This window comes from Falco biarmicus, chromosome 6 (assembly GCF_023638135.1).
Source record: "Falco biarmicus isolate bFalBia1 chromosome 6, bFalBia1.pri, whole genome shotgun sequence".
Taxonomy (NCBI): Eukaryota; Metazoa; Chordata; class Aves; order Falconiformes; family Falconidae; genus Falco; species Falco biarmicus.
The window spans coordinates 57055021-57077456 of NC_079293.1; the positions used below are offsets into that span (position 1 = coordinate 57055021).

At 41.0% G+C, this 22436-nt stretch overlaps 1 protein-coding gene and 1 long non-coding RNA gene across 6 annotated transcripts in view; one reads left to right on the forward strand and one right to left on the reverse strand.

Annotated features, from left to right (window-relative positions):
• The window catches only part of THEMIS (thymocyte selection associated), an 84570-nt gene that overhangs the window by 47093 nt on the left and 15041 nt on the right, over window positions 1–22436 (forward strand). The window contains exons 5-6 of one of the 5 annotated variants that reach the window (XM_056343779.1): window positions 4467–4618; window positions 5081–6333. The exons of 3 other annotated variants lie outside the window; for them this stretch is intronic. In XM_056343779.1, the coding sequence (XP_056199754.1) occupies window positions 4467–4618; window positions 5081–5129 (201 nt within the window). In that variant the 3' untranslated portion in view covers window positions 5130–6333. Of the gene's footprint in view, window positions 1–4466; window positions 4619–5080; window positions 6334–22436 lie in introns of those variants that run through there. One more of the 5 variants, XM_056343782.1, reaches the window with a different exon arrangement.
• Window positions 60–22433, reverse strand: LOC130151468 (uncharacterized). The gene is made up of 3 exons (XR_008822581.1): window positions 15995–22433; window positions 15037–15122; window positions 60–1567 (listed from the first exon to the last, which is right to left on the reverse strand). It is a non-coding gene; the product is annotated as an uncharacterized LOC130151468 (long non-coding RNA).

A 22436-nucleotide genomic window follows, 5' to 3' on the forward strand; every position in this document is an offset into this window, starting at 1 on the left:
TCACTGTTGGTGGAGGTGTAAAAGTACCAGCTTGAATTAAAAAAAAACAATCAACATAATTCCAGAAAGTTTTAACACCTTTATTGTGACAAAGAAAACTTTAATTACATGACTTTACATTTAAAAAATCAATTTAAATTGGAAGAAATGTGTATGGTTTATACTCTTGCCATAAATTTTGACTCATATACTGAAACATTGCACTTGTCAATGTGTCTGTTCAGCTTCTATTTCAGGTGTAAGAGAGTGCCCATGTGCCATGGTTTTCCTTTCCTCAACGGTACAAAAACTGTAACCATTTGCTAAAATTCTGCCCCACACATATAGGGCTGTATAATTGAATATGTCCTCTCCCTCTCCCTCTACTTCTCCTTCCTCACTGGATATTGTCAAATGCATGAAAGAAGTACACAATTTTTGAGCTTTCCTTTTCTTTCTGAACCGTTTCATTCATGCTTATTACACAAGCATCTCACTGTACTGAACTTCTGTCCTAGATAATTTTCAATGGCAGATAAAAGGAATCATCCACAGAATAATTTTGTACTGAAATTCTTTTTTTCTTCAGTATTTAATAAATGTGTCCCCAGCTACTAGTCACACAGGGTCCATATTTTCATTAATAGGTGCAATAAAGCAAATTTATATCTCTTTCATGTTACTTTCTGATCTTTATTTCACTAAAATTTCTCTTTCATCTGGAAGATGTATGTGAATAGATTTAATTTATAGAGAATTACAATTTACAAAACACCACACCATATTGCGAGCCCTCACCTAAAGCCTAATAAGTTAGGGTTTTCTATTAATTTATCTGAAATGGTCATAATTTACAGACTGAGACAGACTTGGACAAGTTTTTTTTTCAAATCTGAAAGGATTATCTACTGATACACAACTACTAAGAGCATTTTTGTGCAGCTACCATTACATTACATTTTAAAGCTTGTTCAGTTAAGGAAAGATTCCATCTCTACTGTTTCAAACAACACTTTTGTGGAGAAAGAAATCAAACCAAGAAAAAGCAGACTTTTTCACATTAGAGTTTGATTCACTTCTGCCTAGTCTAATAATAAATGAATATTCATCTGCAAAAAAAAATTTTAGTCACTTAGCCTGTGTTCCACACTTTACAATAAATGGGGTGATATAAAATCCCTATTTTGTAAATTGATCAGTCTGAGAAAACATTGCTGTCCTTCAACTTGCAGAACATGACTGATGAGTAAAATGTTCATAGCGAAGTGTATTCAGTAGAAGTTCAGAGGATGAAGCACTTGCTAATGCCTCTGTTCACACCATTACCTAGTCTCCTGCCCACAAATTTTTTTCTCTTTAAACAATTAAAGGTATATTTTTAACATCACATGCTTCTTGCTTTTTTGATTTGCTTTTTGTGGACCCGTTTGGATATATTCCTTGAGAAGACAGGATGCATCATCAGTATTTTGAAATAAATGAAATTAGTGCTGAGAAAATAGGAGCATAGCCGTCGGCTTCCTAATATTCCACAAGTGAACTGTCTTGATGCATGTCAGCAGGTAAAAGTACCATTACTTAATGTCTCCTGAGAAGAAAAAAAAAAACAAACAAAAACACAAAAAAACAAATCAGCAATATTACATCAGTTTTGAAGGACCATCAATGTATCACTGAAAGATGAATAGCCCAGTTGTCCCTTTGTTTGAAGGGATCATAACTGGTTGTAATAAAGTACAAATGCTTTGGCTCCAAGGCAATGCTGAATGCAGCCACGTCATTGAGTTCAGTGATCTTGGCGGACAGTATCTCAGATCCTCTTCTCAGAGTTTAGAGGCACAAATCTTTCTGGCTGTAATTTGTACCACTTTAAATTTATTTTTGACAAGGCTTTACATTCCATTACAGCAAAAATTTATTTTTTACCACTCTTTTGTGACTGATACACATTCAGGCAGGAGATTACTTCCCATGTGTGGATGTTAACAGCATGTACTGTACCAGTGACATGAGGAGTGTGCTCATGCCTACCCTACTGCTTGTTACTTCTCTTCAGAAAGATCTAAGTTCTCCACCCAGGGACCTGAAAGCCCAGAGAATACACTGGCTCTGACAATATTTAATAGTCAAGGAATATTTTTGCTTTAAATGTGAGCATATCTAAAGTCTATGACCATTTTCCTTGCTGGTGTTCGTGGTCTTTAAAGTCGAAATTACAGGAGTTTTACATAAGCAGCCTAGAAGCCTTGGTTATAGAATTCCCTCATTCTTCATGGTTCATCCCTCTGTTTCCACTTCTTCAGAGCTGAAAGGACTGTTCCTATCGCTTTATGAATCTATATATGGATTCTCCAGATGTACAAATGTAAAATCATTGAGTCACTGGAGATTCCCAGAGGATTAATAATTTAAATAAAAACAATCAGGACTGACTTGGTGTTTTACAGTCAAAAAATGTCTTTTCCCCATACTATTTCCTTTCTGGTGCATAAATAATTCCTCTAGCATTAGCGGAGCTATGCTAATTTATACCCACAGAGGACTTAGTTTCAAAAGTCTGATTTAGATGACAACACTGAACTGCAGGGACTTGCCATTTTTATTTGTATGTAAAGTACCAGGCACTTAAGCAGTCATATGTCATTAAATTATTTCTAGAAAATAAACTGTCATTTGGAAGGCTTGCTCTTAGGTGAAATTACATCTTTTTGTATGACTTAAGACAGATGCAATGAGTTAATTTGAACCACCCCTCTTCACTTTCCTAATTTTGTTCTCTTTCCTATCTCCTGTCTCTCCTCTGCTAAGCATGCCTTCTTCACTACATCTGACTGGAACAAATACATCCTTGGGTGGTAGCTCGTGTACTTCATTGCAATGTTCCCTTTGTTCTGAATGGCCTTGTGAAAAATGAAGTAGTAGGGCATAAAAGTGGTCGATGTCAGCTATAGCTCCTGGGGCAGCTAAAAGTTGGATGATAAGAAGACTGTTTTAAGCCATCAAAGCTCCCTCTTCCTCAGCTGTAAGTTTTTTGTTGCACAGCACAGAATTTCACCCTAGGGTTTTTGACTGAATAGTGATGGATTTGACAACAGTCTCACCTGCACACTGGACATGTAATCATTAATGGGGCACTTCACTTCAGAAGAACCATGCAATTAAGATAGCTGATGTGCTTCTACTCTTCAAGTCTCATGTTAGTAATTTCATAAAGGCTGTATTCTGGTTTTGGCAGTCAGTTTTCTCCTCAGCATAAATTGCTGGAGTATTTGCCTTAGCTGTACCTGAGGCATGCTTCTGTGTAGCCCTGGTTGAGCTCTGATGCTGCCATTCTTGCACATTAGTCTTTCCTTCTGACAAAATTAATTTGGAGTCAGCAGGACAGCCACGTACATAGGTAAACACTGCTAAACATGAGAAAGGGCTGCTTTGTTTGCAAACGGAGATGAGATGATCTTTGCCGAAAGAGCTTGCCATCCAAAAAAACCAAATATATGCAAAAAACCTGTGTCAAGGTTAAGGCTGATGTTACATTTGATGTAATTAACATGGAAAGCTTATGTGACCTGTAAAGAGATTACAGGCAGTGGGGTAAGCTATGAACTGATCCTATTGCTTACTGGTATATGATTCTGTGCCTGTCATTTAATCTCAATAGTCATCGATGCTTACCTGCCTCGTGTATTCCTAGTGGAATACAGTGTACTGCATTCTGCTTTCAATTTCGTGTAAGACAGGTCCCCATGGTGTCTCAGATAACCTTGTAAGCCAGCTGGTAATTATTGTCATGGTGACCAGGATATACGGTGAACTCTCACAAAAGGCAACTCTTTGTCTTGAGGAACCAGTTTGACATTTTCTCAGAGGTTTTAATATATTTGGGTTCAGATAAGCACACTTTTGCAAGAACACTGTTTTTTGATGATAGACCAGTAGGTTGCTGGAGACAGAAGTCTTTCAATAGTATATGTAGATAAAAATAGTTTCCTTTATTGACAGACTATATTTAAATCAACTCATCTTTGCATCCTTAACCATAACTTCACGGAATTTTTCTGACCTCAGACCTCCGCTTCATTTAGACAGTTTCCGGCTTTCTATATTCAAAAAATATATATATTATAAATATAAAAATATTTGTGTGTGTGTGTGTCTGTTTGGTCAAGACTAAGGCAAGCTTGATTTTTTTCACATTTTTCATGTTAGTATTGGCTATACAAGAGGACTGTATAAGGGTAGTATGAAAAGAGACAAGAACAAAAGGCTACTGCTAGCTGTAAGGATCCTGGGGAGGTATTTAATGCTATTGTAACTGTCTGTATCTTCAGTTTCTAGGCAGCTGGAGGGCTTCTTACACCTGGGGACATGCCTTGGCCAATCACTGGAAAATAAGAGTAGGATATTTGGATGAAGTGAAATACCACTAGGAAATGGTGTGCTGGTAAAGATCCCTTCACTGATATTTACAGTCATTGTATCACCTACAGGCCCATGTGGAAGGAGGGTCTTGGGGTCTCCGAGCGCTGCAGAAACATGCACTGAGTGGCAGTCCCAGCAGACACGCTTATGCACTAAATAGATGGAGAACGCATGGCAGAGGGAACAGACAGCAGACGACTTGCCGGCAGTCACTCAGCAGGTTAGCAGCTAGGTTTCTTGGCTAGCAGACCTGTTTTGTCCTGAACTAAATCCCTTGACAGGAATTTTTCTCTCCAGTTTTTGGGGAGAAAAATAAACTGAGATCCCAGATACAAAGTTTGTCAAATCATCAGCCTACAAACTGCATTCATAACAATTGCGTAGTATTTTTTATGTCAATAGTTTGTTGCTCAGGTTGAATTGATGCTGTCCTTGGAAGGATGCACTTGTCACAAGGGTGTAATGTGTCCCTATACATCTACATCAAAGCCTAGCAAGAAGTTCTGTGTTAGAATAACCTTGTAAAACACTGTTAGGTGTTATTTTTGTAAAATGATTCTAAAGTAGTTGGAGATCATCACCAGACAGCTTGTTCTTGAAAGACACCCATTTTTGTAGTTGTAGCAGGAATAAATTTTCCACCTTACTCTTCTGGAAGCCACTCCTCTTCCTCTCTTTACAGTGGAAGGATGAAATATAGGCAGGTAAAGAAGAAATCCTGGAGCAAGTGACTACTGCATTCAGTTCTCCTCTGGAGCAAAACCCTCAAGGGACCCTTTTGTAACAAGTGTGTGTTACAACTGTTTTCCTGGCCCAGAACATTGAAATCCACCATGGCCATGAGAGACCTGAAGTCAGAGGACTACCTAAAATGAAGGATTTTGGTCAGGAATGCAATAAATGTTTTGGAAAGGCTAATTTTAAAAGGAAATATTTGAGATGGGCAAAAAACTTTGTTTTAACAAAGGGTAAAGTCTACTCTCCTGTACTACTGCTTTAAATCTTTAAATGACTTTGCAGCCATTGATAATGAGCTGCAGTGACAAAGCGTGTGGCTCCATTCCTCACTCCATGTGTTATCTGCTAAAATCTGATCAATTATTGAGGAACAGTGTCGGGGCTTGACCAGCCACTTGATTTTATGGCTCTGTAATGCTACCATGCTCAGTAAAGTAACACCTGCCTACAAAGGAAATCCACTACAGACCTTTGGTTTTGCTTTGTTTTCCACTTAGGGCTGTGACCTAATAATTACCAAGTAAAAGCAGAAAGAAACTGGTTGATTTTATTAAATACCCATGTGATACATTTCTAACAAATAATAAATAATCAAACAAACCTTTTCATCTATGAAAAGGAAAGCATCACTGATCTTAATGTATTTACTGGAACCTGGATTGATCGTCCTACTTTTATCACTAGCAAGACAAAAGTAGCCATCAGGAGGAAGAGATGTGCAAGATTCTAGCAGAAAACAGAGTATATTAATGAAATGTACTCAGCAGAGAGCCTATTATGGTATCTGTCCTCTCTCCTGTGCCACTGCAGAGCTAAAAGTGATTGATAATAACCTTGTAGTTACTGTACAATTTGCCTACAATTTTATAGTTGCAGTCATGGCATTGATCTACAGTTAAATGAGATAATTCCTGTGTGCTATCTTGCCAGTCTGCCAGGAGCAATGTACCAATTGTACCTGTAAAGTCATAAAAAATGAATACCTGCTTGAATCCAGGGCTTAATATAGAAGTTTTAGATAGCTACATTAGGAAATTGCTATAAAGAATATTCTCAAGTTTGTAAGAGAAATGTGATGAGGACTATTTAAACCTAGAAATTTCTATCCGTAATACTGCTTTTATCAGCAGAGTCTTTTATAGCCTCTGCTTTCTTCTTCTCACTATATGAATGTTGCAAACCATTTTTTTGGGGAGTGGGGGTGTGGGGTAAAAAAAAAAAGAAAAAAGAAAGTAAACTTTGCAACTGTAGTCTTACTGATATTAAGTTCTAAGACATTAGAAAATGCTTATGCAGCATTTAATAAATTAATCTGGAAGACTGGTAGACTACTACAAATACTGAGATAAACTGGTTTAAAATACAAGATCTTTTCCTTCTGCTTTTTCTTTAATCTCACACTTGCATACGATGGATCAAAATTCAACCTCTTAGAAATTTTACTGGAAAATTCCATGGAAATCCTACTTTGGACTAGAAACCAGGCAGTTCAATGAACACTTCCTGAAGCTTTCAAATACATATGTACATCTTTCACTTGATTTCTTCCAAAATGCCTTATTTCATGCAACCCCCAAAACTTAAAATGAAACTTTTGGGTCATAAAACCACACAGATCACCTCCTGCAAAGGTTTGCTGAAAACAGAGCATGGTGAAACTCAGTGGCTTCACAGAGCTCTACACCGCAAACGTGGCTTCTTACTCCTCCCTGGGTCTAGCTCTTGGCTTGCACTGAAGCCTCTTTGAGCTATGCCGATATAAAACAGGGCCTCAAAAGGGAGCTGGTTACTGTCATGGGGAGTATGTTTCCCTGTTGCTAACATGCTGGTTACACAGGTGGCCAAATGGGCTATTAGGAGTCAGAAGTTGCTGACCCAATAAATTCTGACTCAGAAAGAGGCACTGGGGGTAACCTCAGGTTGCCTGTGACAGCTTTTTAATCCACGGCACTTTGTTTCTATGATTTCAGTCAGGAATGCAGAATTTGGGACTGTATGTCTTAGGAGTGCTGAAGGGAAGGCTTCTGCTGGCAAGCAGGGTTGTGTCATCCACAAACTGCTGCTACCTTACAGATGCTCCCGAATGATCCATGCGAAATTAATGAGAGACTTTAGTCCAACTACAGGTAGATTAGGGAATTTTCTCCCAAAAGCCATTGTCACAGGCAGTGTCGCCTGCTGCTGATCTTATTAGTTATCCAAGAAGCTGAAATAAGTGTTGGAGGGTGAGGCTAACCTGAGATCTGCATTACTTACATAAGCTTTCAAATGTCACCAGGCACTCAAAACATAGATTTGTTAGTTTTGAAGTTTTATACACCTAAGTAAATAAAAGACTGTTAAACCACAGACCTAAAGATAACAAGCTGTACATTCGTATTTTATTCTTGTTAACCTTCTTCTAAATCCCCAGAGAAGCAAATAAATAAATTATGCCAAATTATTTTCTCTATTTATTATTTGAATTTCGGTAGCACCCACAATATGTTTAACACTGACTCCATCTGTGGAAAAATATAGTTCCTTCCCTGAATACTTTTCAGCTTAAGAAATACAGGATTTGTGTATCTGATAGATTATTTGGCTACATTTTGTCATTTTCTTAGTGCCAAAAATATGCTTTGCTGTAAAAAACATTGAGTCCAAGGTCCTGATCTTGCCAACTGTTAGGCTTGTACAATACCATGGTGAGATTTCCCGTGTGCCAAATGGGATTGTTCACTATAGTAAACTTAAGTATGTGTGAACGTATTGGCAGGGTCAAAGCCTCTAAGGCTCTGCTCCTGTAAACACTTAATGCATGTTCATAGCTGTACTCACATGAGGATGCACACTGATTTTAATAGTCTAATTTACTCCAGCTGATTAGATATTTTTCTTGCATTAAGCTGTTTCTCACTGGGTCGAGAAGACAACAATGGCCAAAACCAGCCAAACACTATTGAGAATTTGTGTTGCTTTCATTAAACTCTCAGCAAGCCGTTTTTCAACCAACTTGCAACAGCACCGGCCACCTCATCTTTCTGTGACTTGGCTGGGGTCATTTCAGGTTTGCCATTTTATTTCAGCTCAGACAACTTCTGCCACATGCCTCTTTGTATGCATGATCTACAGCAGTCCTGATCTGCTCATGGATGCTGGCTGAAGGCACAGCTGGGAGACAGCCCAGTCTTTCTGGTACTGGAACATTTTTGTATGTGCTCTGTGCCATGCCTCTCTGCAGCACTGTACTTCCACAAACTGTGTTTCTGGTGAAAGACATAGAAAAGAACAGCTCTGGAGGGAGAAATACCTCCTCACAGCTGGCTGTGGTGAGTGTCTTTTCCTCAAGCCCCACATTTCTGGCTGGCTGCACCGGGGAGTTTCCTGAGGAAGCAACAACTAACTCCTGCCACCTCAGCCAAGAGCTCAGCCTCCTCCTCTCCTGCTTGCCGCCATTTTGCAAACCAGAGGAAGGAAATGAGGGGAAGTTGGAGATCAGCAGTCATTTCAGCTGAGGAAGAAAAGTCCTGCTGCTGTTAACACTGTCAGTTGGAACAGACACACTCTCCTTTCTGCTCCTGGAGCTAAAGCATGAGAGCAGTGTTGGTAGATCTGGGAGACCAGCCTGTGATACTGCTTGTAAGATCCTCTGCCATGTGGGGCATGAAAGCTCTAATAATGTGACACGTGACATATACCATTGAGGGAAGATGTAGTCTGCATGTTTGAACTACTTGCTATTGGTAAGAGTGAGAAAGTTGTCTTTCTTGTGCAGGTGATAGGAGGACATGTATTACCTCTCAAGACTGGCACAAGATTAATTCATAATAATATTTTTTAAAACCTTCTGTGACTTGCTTGGGGTCATCTCAATTTCCATGTCCTTAGAAGAAAGTATTCACACCAGAAAAAAAGACCCAGCTGGCCATCTGAATGTTGAGCACGAAGCCTCAGGAGAAGACAGAATTATATTTTTAAAGGCTGGCTGCTGAACTGAAAAGCAAATGAACAATTAAGCTTGGTTCAAAGGTTGAATAAGATCAAACTTTAGGCTGCAGAAATAAAACGTTTTCTGAATTCCCAAGGTAATCCAGTGGACTGAGGAAACCAAAGGAGTCCTGTGTGATTAAACTCATGAGAGTTACACAGGTTTTTGTCCTCAGAGCAAACTGAAAAGCACTTTCTTGTCAATAGTTTGAAGCATTGTCTACCAAACAATTATTTATTTGCTCAAAGAATCTTCTATATGGTATATATCTGTGATCATCATGGCAAAGCCCTCTGAAGATGCATGTAGTTGCACTGACAGCTCAGAATTTAACAGCTGTGTGTCTATACCTAGACACAGGACACAGCAGGACTATCCATGCCAACAGCTATTTAATGCATTGGTCCACTGCAACAGTGCTTAAATACCCACCAATGTGGATGTCTTCTTGGGCTTTGTAAATGTAGTATGGGAATCATTTAATTCATTATTTTGGTTAGGAAATGCAGATATTTATAATTTTGACTATCTTCTGCACATAGGTCTTCCAGAAAAATCTTAAAGTGATTTAAAAGGCCTGGTTTAGTACACTGAGACTATATGCAAAGTTCAGACAATATTTCATGAAGTTGGACATACTCTGTACATAAATGAATGTGTACTGGGGAGCAGCAACATCCACTATCAGGGCTGCATAATCATTAGTGTCATCTGCAGAACGGCAGAACTAACAACTGAGGTTCTATCATGGTATCATTAGTTTTTCAGACAAATGCATACTTAACATAGCTGAAATTTCATGCTCTCCTTTTGAGCTACTACACTCAATGAACAGATGTGAGAAAAAACCTTCAGTGAGATTACTGTAATCTTGATTCTCCTATTTTTAACCCAAGCAAGCCAACCACTACTATAGCTGAAGTATTATTATATAACAAAGAGATTGCCCTATATCAGAAAAAGATAACCAGTGAAAGGAGACTTATTTGTCAAGCATGCTGTCTGAATAAGGGTAAAATCTGTCATAAAGGTCTAAAAATTACCTAAACATTTAAATACCTTAAACCACAGGTGCTTGCTCCTGTAGAAACATGATTGTCTTAATTATACTTGCAAACATCAATATTTACTTAACAGACTGTTCACATTCAATCTTCCATAGCTGTAATAAGAACATCATCATGGATAGGTGAGCTACAAAGAAACTATGCTCAAGACAGGTGACTGGGAACATGACTGTGCCTGTAAAGCAGGCAGTGGTAACCAGTTTGCTGAAATATGCTTGATTTGAACACATTTTTGTCAGCTTCACCATCAGTGCCAGAGGAGCTCACCAGGAGTCAAGGGGGGTCCTGATAACGCCACGAACTGAGAACATAAGAGGTTGCCCCAGGGACCAAGAATGAAAGAGATCTTTTGGTCCTTCCTGTAGGCTTGATGACTGGTATTTCCCCCGGAATGTGTGAGAACATTAACAAGATCATTAAACACAGACCATATATTCACCATGTGACTCACCCAGGCCTTTTGTCACAGCTGGGAGTACTTGCCCGCCCTGCGTGACACATCCAAAAGATGAAAGCAATTAAGACACACTGTTTATATTTTCAAGCTTCCCTTAATTTCCTTGGTGGTCTGCAGGAGCTGACCTGTTTCCACTGACCAGCCAGGGGCACCCTCCCCTGTCTCACCACAGGGCATGCTATCTTGAGGCTGGCAGTCTTGACAAATGAAGTGATCCATGCTGAAGGCTGGCTACAGCTCAAAGCTCCTCAGACGGCTTGTTACCTGCTTGCAAAAGACTGTACCATTACCGATCCCCTCCACAGTCCTGCAGAGGTGTAGAGGAATGAAGGCAGTGGGGTGATTAGCATTGATAACATGCAGTTGTGGCCTGTGGAGCAGGAGCAGGAGCAGGAGCAGGATGGTCTGACCTCTGGAGGAAGGAGATACAGCACAGACAGTAGAATCTGACCAGTGGTAAAGCCTTGTTGCAGTCTACTAGTTTGTGCTGCAACACAGAGGGAGTTTGAACTGAGGTTCAGCAGTAGCTATGAAGGCTTGAGGTGTCATTGCCCAACATTCACGATCGGATGCTTCCACACCCCAGTTCCAATAGTTCCAAGAGCTTAAAACATTGGTCCCTGATCCTCTCCAAGAGCAGTAGTATGATAGCTTGGAGTAACAGGCTACAAAATGGCCACACGGCTTTAGCCAGGCCACTTGAGCTGCTGGCCTGTGTCCTCATAGACTTGCTGAAGAGATCTGCTTGCTGTAGGTCCCATGTTGGCAGCTCCTCAAGAGATCTGCTTGCTGTAGGTCCCATGTTGGCAGCTCCTCACAGCACACACAGCCTTTGCTTTTCACCATGAGCTCGGGGAGGGACTGTGGTGCTTCTGACAAGCCACTGTGCTGTCTCCTTGTTAGGCATGCTGTTTGCTGATCGTGCAACACAATTAATATGTAGCATCTGCAGGGGATGGAGGGAGGAGGAGGTGGTGAGCAGTTTGGAGGTCCATTTTCCGCTCCCTTTTTGAAATGTTCAGTTCCAAACATGGAATAGTATGCATGTTTGGTTAACACAAGAGCATTCCCGTTCACAAAAATGTGATCTATTTCCAGTTGAAACAACTTTGAGGAATTGTGTAAAAGCAAAAACTTTTCTTTCCTAACTTCTTCTTTCTTCTCTCCTGTATAGTTTTTCCATTGTTTTATGTGCTTTGTTGTGAAACAATTTTGATTTAGATTGGGCTTAATCCTTTGTCACCTGATTTATCTCCAGTTTAAGTGCAAAAGCCAGTATAATTTTAAGAGGCAATACTGGGAGAATTTTAGTTTACCTGTATTTTACTTTAGCTATAACTTAAACCACAGTTCTTCAGTACAGATGGTAGGTACATTTTTATGCTCGTATTTTTAACAGTATACCAAATAAATTGAATACATTGAAAATTAGTAACTACTGTCTCCAGAACAGTTCCTTTGGAAGCAACAGAAATGCGTGTCAAGGATACCATCACAGTCACGCAAGGCAAGAAAATTGCCACGTAATCTCCAGGAAGAAGATACAGGAAACAAAGCACAGTGGTGCTGTGTTGGAAGAAGCCTGTGGTATGGCATATCCATCTGTCCTATGAACTAACCCACTATGTATAAATATGAGCACATGCATTACAGGCCTTGACTTCCACAATACAATGTGAAATGGCAACGTCATATGAACCTTCTTCTGCTACTCAATATTTCTTAGTGTACGAGCGAAGTACCACCACCACTGTTTTCCACATTGCTTACTGAGATGACTTCTGCAAGCCAAGAAATAACAGGTTGAGATTTGTACAGATCCTGTCTTCTCAGCTGTCTTCTTTTGATTGGGCTTTAAAGGCCTTATAAATGCCACGGAGGCATAGCTCTGAAGACCACCAGAGTGTCAGGTCTGTCCTACCAACCCAGCTCTCTGGAGAGGAGCTAGAAAAGGAACGATGTAATAAAAGTGCTGGAAAACAGTTATAAGCAGAGGAGGACGTTTAACTGTCATCCTCACAGCTTGGTATTGAGGCAGCTCATGGTTTGAATCTATAGCCTGGCTCTGAAGTGAGCTGGTGACCAGGGTCTGCCATTTGCCGTAGAGAGAACTCAGGGAGACACCTCAGACCTCCCGCAGCCTCAGCCTGCTCCAGTGCCCAGGAGGGAGCATGGATCAGGGTGGGAGGCAGGAGGCAGGAGTGGGCGCATTGTATTAAACAGTTTCATTTTGCTACTGGGGAGCAAATGCCCTTGCATGCCTTCCCTCCCCTTATTTTTTGTTCCCTGCACTGAATTGAGGAATTTCAAAATCTAAAAGGCCAACAAACCGAAACAGACCAAGAAGTCCACTTTTAATAGTTTTGTAAGTACTTGTAATTAGAAGTGAAGCTTTTCTCGGAGGTAGGTACTTCCCAATTTGCCAGAAGTTCTTGGATGCAAACATCCTTTCTGATGAGGAAGAATGCAGCTCCTCCCCAGGACATTTTTCAGTATTGCCAACAAACCAAAACCCCCTGTGACTTGACCAGTTTTGCTAACCACTGGTGTGCAGTTTAACACAGCTGTGAGTGAATTTAGTGTCAGAGGTTCAAAATTATGTCAGAGAAAAAGAACAAAGAGGGAAGTGAAAAATGGGGCAGAATAGTTTCTTTCTGCCAAAACAGACCAGCTTCTAGTGGGCAAGCTGAAATATTTATACACTCATACCTCTGTGTACTTTTATATGTGTATATGTGTGTGTGAAGGCAAAATTCTTGACGGGATCCAAACGCTGCAGAAATACCTGTTAAAGCAGGAATGCATTTTACTAATGAAATAACCCATTTTTTCTTTTACTCCTGCTGTTACATTCCCCACTATGGCCTGGAAACCAGATGATTTTGAAAAACAAGAAGCCTGATGCTGAGCTCAGGCATGACTGAGTAAATCCAGAATAATGCTTCCAAACTGCAGGGAGTGACTCCAGATTTACACCAGGTTTCTGAGATCTGAATCTGGTCTGAAGTATTTAATTCCTACCAATGCGGTGTCCTGCTGCTTTCCTGAGGCTGCTGTCTGCCACGCAGAGCGTTTGCTGTCATGCAGTAAGAGGAAGCGCAGCGTGAGCTCTGCAGCTGGACTTGCAGACTCATGCTAGGAAGGGCAGCACAGCAGTAAGAACTTGAAAACAATTCATTTTAAACATCTTGCCCCCACCCCCTCCCCCCTCTCTGCAGGACCACAATTAGAGGAAATGGGGCAGGATGCAGTCAGACCAAGGGGAGCCAGGACAAGGCTGGGAGTGGACCAGGAGTTCAAGGGGACACTGGACAACTACTTGGAAGAGAGGCATTTTGAGGGTCACTAATAGGCAAACCACGTCAAACTCAGGAAATTCCACAAGATGAAAATAGTAAGAGGCTGAGAGTGTATTCAGAAGTAGCAGATCGCCTTGCTCTGTTCTTATTCTTCCTTGGTGTCTGCTTAGGGCAATGGTGAAGAAAAAGGACTGACTGAGATGCATTTTGACCTGACACAGTGTGGCAGTTATTTCATTTTTTAGGGGCAGAGAAGTCCTGAGGACTGAGTGAGGGACAGCCAGGGGAACGGTGCAGCAAGGGGTGCTTTGCTTGAGGTTCTGCATCAGGAGTTACAGGAAATTTCGTTCCTCTCTTCATTTGGTTTCAATTCAAATTTTCCCCACGGTAAACTGCACTTATGTTCACATTCAGCTTCAACATTCAGATTTCATTCTGTTGAGTAGATTCCATCTGCAGTTTGGCAAACCCGCAGATAATTAGCTCTCCCTTGTAATTATATTTCCAGTTAATGTCCCATTAAGATAAATGAGAAGAATTCGCATCTTCTGCTTAAGTGGTGATTTCAGAAAACGCAACATTTCATAGTCTTTGAACAAACAATCCCCTCCATTTGTTGTGGTGAGGTGTGTTTGTAGTACAGAAGCAGATCTTAATAATTTACATCTTCAGATGTACACCTTTTTTCTCCTGAGAACTTCGGTGCTTAGTGGGTGAATAGCCCAGGAGAAGAGCAAAGCCTGCCTTGGGGTTAAGGCATCAGACTCTCCCTCAGACAACGGGGTCCACTTCTCGCTTCCTTTTGCGGTTGCCTTCTCACACCGTGAGTACCATGCAAACCAGGCTTTTCACAGGTTGCTACTAACTGTGTTTCATTGCCCAAAGTGAGACAGCTCATGCCTAATTCCTGTAGCTGCACACTCATGAGCATGACTGCAGTCACCGAGCAGGGTGGGCTGGCAGCGAAGGCAGTGTGGCGAGGAGTCAGGGTACATGGAAAGGTGACAGCTGGGGGCACCTCGCCGGTTCCTACCCACTTCCTGAAGCTACATGGAAAAGAGCACATTTCAGTTTGCCAGCTCGTAAAATGCAGAAAACAATACTTACCTTTCACTGCACAGTGTGTTGAATAAAGAAAGTGCTGTTTAAGACCAAGTCCTCAGAAAAAGGCAGGCCTTAAGATAAAGGCATATCTGCAAAAATAAATGTAATGCTAACTTCATATAGATTACAGTGAAGATGAAAAAACTGTTCTCTGCTCTGAGGCTCTGGGGATCAAGTGCTCCCCGGGGAAGAGATGGGGCTGGAAGGACACTGTGCAGTTCCGTATTTTGCATTTGAACTATTGCTAAAAAGATTTTAAAATACCCTTTTTGATTTGCAACACCAATATCTGAAGGCGTAACCCTGGTGATTTTGCGCTGGCTAATACAGCATTGTTTTGTCCCAGGGCGCTCAGGGGTGCCCAACATCATTTTCTGTTCTCTTTTGCTTGTACACACAGGAACAGGAGAAAAATGTCTGGGAAAAGAGGCTGACAGCTCTGGTTACCCATTGACATAAAAGACCCTTTGGTAGCAAAGCTTCATTTTAAAGTCTCTTGAGACGTACTCTGCATTATTCTGGGGCAGATTTTGGAAAAGAAAAAGATCTCATTCAACAAGAAATGATTAAATGAGTACTGTGAGCAGTGAATAAGTGCACAAAAGTCATTGGATTAAGAACAAAAAGCTCGGGGCTCTGAATTTCTGGAGCAAGCAAAGAATTTTAGCTGAATGTAATGGCAGTACATTCTTGCATGTATTTATTGATAACATAAGGCAGCCCGTTTTGTCTCCATCAGCTGTAGAAGATTTACCTGAACTGTGGGAACAGTCAGTGCAGTGGCTGCGTTTCATTACCTCCCCAAAGCCCCCATGAAATTGCATTGAAAAGCCCGTAACCGCGGCCGCACGGCAGCCCCTCCTCAAAGGTCACCGCGGCGGCCGCCCCCCTTCTGCCCCCCGTTTGCTACGTCCCCCACGTTAACCTCACGCCGCTCACGCGGCAGATTCTAGCATTTCACCCCGCAGAGCCGCCCCGAGAAGCCAGCAGGCCCGCCCCGGGGCACCTGCCCTCGGCCCGGCCGCGGGGACCACCGCGGCGCTCGCTGCGCTGCTGGTTACGCGCGGGGGCAGGGGCGGCCCGGCAGGCGCGACCCCCGCTCGCCGCTCCCGCCCCCCGCCCCGCCCCCGCCGAGCGGGCTGCACGGCGCATCCGGCGGGGCAGGCAGCCCCCTAGCGGCAGCCGCGCGCCGCCCGCCGCCCGAGCCCCCGCCGCCCGCCCGCGGGCCGCTCCGGCCGCCGCCTGCGCTCGGTCACCCGCCGTGTCCCCGGGACGTTTGCGCCCGTCGGGCAGAAGGCCGGGCCGCCCGCGTGCCGCTGAGTGCTCGGGGGCCGCCATTTGCTGTCACTGTTGGGGAAAGGGCCGTAGCTAGCGCACGGCTTGCTGCGCGGCTCGCTAGCTTCAATCCAAATACTCTTCCTCGGGCTCCGAACAAGGATGAATTAATTCTGCCCCTACCGCAGGGAAAATACCGCTTTTTAAATACGTTATCTGAACCCGACGAATGAGCCTACCGTGGGGTCTGCCTGCCATCTGTCCCGACTCTCTCATGACACAGCCATCTGCTTTTTAACCCTTGAGAAATCCCAGACTAATGACGACGAAAGTCAAATTAATTGTCTTACTGGCGGCATGTACAGAAAGTACCTTGTGAGGGGGGAACCCGTTAAGAGTTTGAACCTTGATCAAAAAAACTTAATTTGATCAGATGTTTCGTGTCCCTTTTAGGCAAAGGCTAATGTGATTTTGTTCCTGTCTTTGAAATGATATAACCTTGACCCCTTCTTCGGCAAAAAATAATTCATCTGTAGTTTATAGTACCTGAAAAGTTCTGCAGGCAAATAGTAATTCTCCAAAGTGCTCCCATCCGGTATGTTAATGAGGCTAAATGAGGATCCTCTTTATTGCCCATGGCCTTTCTGAAGCATCTTCTAACTAGCTCTTCTACTTTTCCACACTCCAATGGACTGTGGAAAATGAAGGCTTGGTATCATCTACGGGAATCAGCGCAATGGGGAAGACCGTTAAAATTCTTTACTACAAAATCATAGGCCCTTGTCAGTATCCTTAGCTGTGGGTATTCTGTGCCCTTGCAAAAATCACCCTGACGTGCAAGATAAGTTGGCTTGCCCATAGATCATACAAGAAGCCTATCCTGGGGTACCGATGAGTAATAATCTAAAGGTAATTGTTTCCTTTCAAGTGGAATGAATCAGTCCTAACTTTCTGCCACAGTGATGCAAATTTCCTGAGAGGTGTCAGCAGTTTCCATGTGTGTGTTCCCATTACTTAAATTTGTGTTCCCCATCTGTTAGGTGGAAGTACCCGTTTCTACTTCTAATCATACAGTGGGTGAAATTCTGCTTTGACTAACACCGGTCTAAATCTGGCCGACATAGCCCAGAACATAGTAAAAGAAATTTTACTTTTACTGACTCCAAAAGCATTACTTTTGCTGACTCCAAAGTAATTCAGATCTGTGTTTCGGTGTGGCCTGTGGCTCTGATTGTCATAGCACTTACCCTGCTTCTGTATTGATACAATACGGAAATTAAAACCTGTGATTCTTCACTGATTCGCTGCAGTTCCAAACTGTCCCTGCAGAAAGGCACGCACGTATAAGGAAGGTTGGGACAAAATTATATAGGTAGGTTGTCATTCTATAGGTTGCTCTGAAACTCATGAAGTTTTCTCTATAAAGCAGCAACTACAATACACTGTCTCACTTAGACAGATACATATCCCTCTCTACCTGTCTCATAATTTCCTTAAAATATTCTTCAAAATATTAAAAGCTAAAAGCTTTATTCAGCTTTGTTTGGGAAGTTTGGGCTTCCCCATGATACAGTGCTGTGTGAATATCAGTTTGGGCTTCCCCATGATACAGTGCTGTGCGAATATCTTGAAGAATCTTCATCTGTAACTTGCGGGGATAAATTGCCTTTTTTGTCTGGAAACAGTGAAGTGTGTTTGGACTGCAAAATCATTCATCACACTTTCATTCTATGTATACAGGCTTTTTTCTGGTGGAAAGATGCATGCAGCAATTAAGCATTTTACAGATAAATATACCTGTGCAGTATATGTCAAAGCAAAGATATGTATCTAGAGCTTTGGCTTGGGTTTCTGAAAGCAGCAAAGAGTGCCACTCCAAGCTGTCTTCGAAGATTGCAGTAAAAGGTTTATGATCTGTATCTACTAGCATGGGTGACTCATAATAAATGTACTCCAAAGGTGTAGTGCCATGTCCAGCACTGATTGCTCTGACAAATGAGTACTCCTCTTCACTAGAGTAATTTGTAATCATATAACAGCTTGACTTTCTGTCTCCAAAAGCATAGTTTTGTCAGATTGGTTTATGCCACTACATCTCTCACAGCATTTTCAGAGACTATGACAGCTTTTGGTTTCATATTTACTCCCACATTTTTCTGTACTTTAAACAAATGTTATTTCACCTTCTTTACTCTGAATGTTCTAGATGCCGTTGAAGTTTTCTTTCCTTAAATAAAAAAAAAGTAAAGAAAAAAGAAAAGCAACTGAAACAATAATGTGTATTATGAAACATGTATTAGCTTCTCTTTTTTTTTTTTTTAGCAGTCTTTTTTTTTACTCACTTCTTTAAGAGCTTCTTTCTGCTGTTCTGTCTCAGAGGTTACGCTACTTTTGCTGGGCAGCTCCGAAGTGGTGGTGGTTGTTTTAATTGTAAGAACTCCTGTGCTATTTTGGCTTAATGAGTAGTTGTGACCAAATGCTGCTGTCTGAAGTCCGTGTGGTATATGGACTGCCTTCAGTAGTTTTGGATTCTATCCTGCAAAGAAGCAAGAATTTCAAGAGCTGGTGCATCATGGATTACTTATTTGAATCCTGTAAGAGGAAAGATTAAATAGACCAGAAACGCTTCAGCCTGAAGAAGAAGTGACTCAGCAAAAAGAGTAAAAACCGGAATGCAAGGAGAAAATTAACTGTGAGGAATTATAGCAGCAGCGTGAAATTCTGAGGTAGGGCAGTAAAAAAAAAAAAAAAAAACAAACAAAAAAAAAACAACACCAAAGGAGATTTTACACAATGAAGAAGTAAACTCTGGAACTCATTGACACATGATGTTGATAACAGAAATATAAATGAGTTCCAAAAGCAATTAGACACAGAAAGGAAAGAAATATTCACAGGGAGACAACTGTTAATAACCCAAATTCCTGAAGGCAGAGGAGAATGCACCTTGGAACTGTGAGAAGGGGAAGCTAGCATACACTTAAATTGCAGGGGTAGTAGGCACTTTTGGAACAGGTTTTGTGTAGCCGGGGCTGAAGACAGGAAAACCGTTACTATTTGTGCAGTGCCATTCGTAAGAATAAAAACTGCTGTCGGATTTCACTGCTTCTGGAGCCGACAAATGGAGGGAAGGAAGCCTTGCTTGCAGAAGAGAGCTCAGGCACACATGCACACAAATGCAGTGCATTAAGCTCTTCAGGTAATCAAAGGAAATAAATTCAAACCGTTCACTCTGAAACTCAGTTTGCTACTGCAGTGTTTTCAGTTCGTGCATCTTCGATAAACTCTGCACTCACTCAAACTTCTGCAGAATGCTGAAACTTCTGTTCTTACTAGAGTGATTTTTCTCACCTTAGCTCTCACACTTTTTTGCATCCTGTTTGATGTAACTCCTGCTATTTCCTGAGAGGGACTGTGCAGACTTAGGCTACCTTACCTCTTACAGCTTTGTGCTTGGTCTTCTGAGTTGTTTCTGGCCAATAAGTGAACCTAGAGATGTGATGGACAATGCTTAGACATGAGGTAAAATTTCAAGTTCATGCACCTGTAGCTGTTGGTTGGATTTTCCATATGCTGAGATTTGGGGTTTTCTCATTAGTAGTCTGTTATAACAAATTACTGTAGTTCAGATCATGAGTTTTTACCTGAATTAGCGTTTGTTGTGGCCTTAACTGAAAACCATGGCTGATATCTTGACGTCTTTAAATTAGTGGAACAATGACTCCATGTAGATGGAAACCCTATGCTCTTAAGCCTGCCAATTATTTGAAAGACAACTGTAAGACTTCACTCATATAGTTTAACAAAGCATCTTATCTCTGTTGGTGTCTAGTATAATTGTTATTGATAGTGGTATTAAGAATGTTAAAGTGATACCAGATTTCAGCATATAGTGAAGTGACAGTTCAGTTTCTGTAATCCTGTTTCATTTTAAATATTTGAGTTCTGCATATTTTAATTTGTTTGCAAGGTGCCCCAGGTAACCACTGTATCACAGTGTGTGATTTTGCTGATGACTCTTAAGATTAGCACAAATTTCAGCTGCCTTCTTCATAACGAGGGGATCTTTCTGTTTTGATACCAAGGCTTGGTTTTAGTTAGTTAAGGCAATGCAAAATAAACAATCTCAACATGCTTGTTCATTATATCGATTGCTATGATTAATATATTAAATAATAAACTGACCAGAAAATAAGAGAATTCATTATATTAAAAAAAAAAAACTTTTTTATATCAACCATTTAAATTAAGGTTCCCTTGTTACCTGAAATCTGACTTTTAAGTAAAAGCTTTCTGTGTGCTAAGTGTGCCACGTAACCTGGAGACAGGAAGAATTTGCTTATGAATAATAATGCTTCCCTGCCCTTCCCAAGACCTTTCATTTGTGATAAACAGGTATGACTGGTACTGAGGATAGGACAAGTTTAGTGACAGCTTTGAAAAATGGTTATTTAAGCATGTATTTTCCTTGAGCAGAAGTGGACATTTCTCAGTAACTATCTGTAAAGTGTGTGTTCATATTACCGGGCCAGAATGGCAACAAACAGGTGGTGCACAGGGGCATGTTTAGGTGCAGATGATCGAGAAAAGAACTGGAGAAGAAAGAAAGGCCACGCTGAGCTGGTGGAAGAAAGGAAACGGTCCTGTAACCTCAGTGAAGCTATTCCACAACACATCAGCCGAGTATCGTCCTAGTTTGAACTGTGCCTTTTCCATTGGGTTATTTTAATTCTCTTCTGTGAAGAACTTCTTCTGACATTTCTGCCCTCATTGCAAAATGTTTGTCAGCTGTGTTTCTTTTTGTACAAATCCCTGAGGTTTTGTGAATGACATCACTGCTTAAAGCTTTGCTTGACCTCAGAGGCTTTTCTGCAATCAAGAGCGCTAGCCAGCATTGCACAACTTGTACTGCACAAACATGCATTGAACACTCAGTCAACCCCTGCGATCGAGCTTGCAGTGTTCATGTCAGAAAACAGAGAAAACTACCATAGATTCTTCTAACTGAAAAATGAGGGTCTTCTACTTACATCACATTGTGACCCACCCACTGAGGAAAATTGTCCATCCATTTTACAGATTTCGTCCTCATCTGTTCTTAACGTACTCTCTCAAATTTTCTATTTCAATTACCAGTGACTTTCTTGTTGCTCACTGATCTTTTTTCAAAGGGGGCAGATTTTCATAACATGTGGGCTTGTGCTGTGCTTTTGCAAATTGTGGGTTGATTCTGAAAAGATCAGGCACTATTACTGCGTAGCTACTGTCAGTTTTACCAACACGACCTCTCTCTGAATACGATGTTCTTTGTCATTGCTGAAGAAAATCTACATTTGATTTTGAATGGAAAATCTATACTGATTATTTTTTAAAATATATACTTTCTGGTATAATTATGGTAATTGGACTGTACCTGCACTGCAGCTACTATATAGCTTCACTGAAGGTATACTTTTTGACACTTCAATTGACTCTTATTTATCAGTTGAAAAATATGTATTTGATGGAAAGTAATTATGACATAAATACCTCAGAATTAAAAAAACCCACAGAATTATGGAAATGTATGTATCAACCCTGAATTTCAAGGGGTGCAAGTATTGCAGCCATATAACTTACTTTCTGCAATGTAATAACTCTATAGTTAATTATTGCATAATTGTCTGTTCATATCATCTAACTATACTCACTATGCTGTGAATGCTACTGGATAAATGTAATTGAAATGTCAGACTTTATATGAATTTGTGATGTAATATGTAGCAGAACTCATTAAATGAACAATTGATACAATAAAAATAGTTAATTGGAAAGAAATCTGTATCGACCAAAAGGGATACATAAATCTCCCTCCTTGTGTTTGCATGACTCCATATACCCAGAAAAAGAAAAAGAAAAGAAAGACTGGAGACATGTTTTAAAGGTAATTTCTTCACCTAGAGTGCCTTCTGGTCATGTTGGTTTGTGAGGTACCTACCTGAAAAAGAAGCACTATGGTAAACATGATTAATGACTTTGTCAAACAGAAGATTTGTGGTTAAAATGCACAGAGGTAACCCAAAGAATGTTGCTTTTGAGTGTTACATTTCTGAAAGCATCCAGTTTGGAGTAAAAATTTACATGTAAAG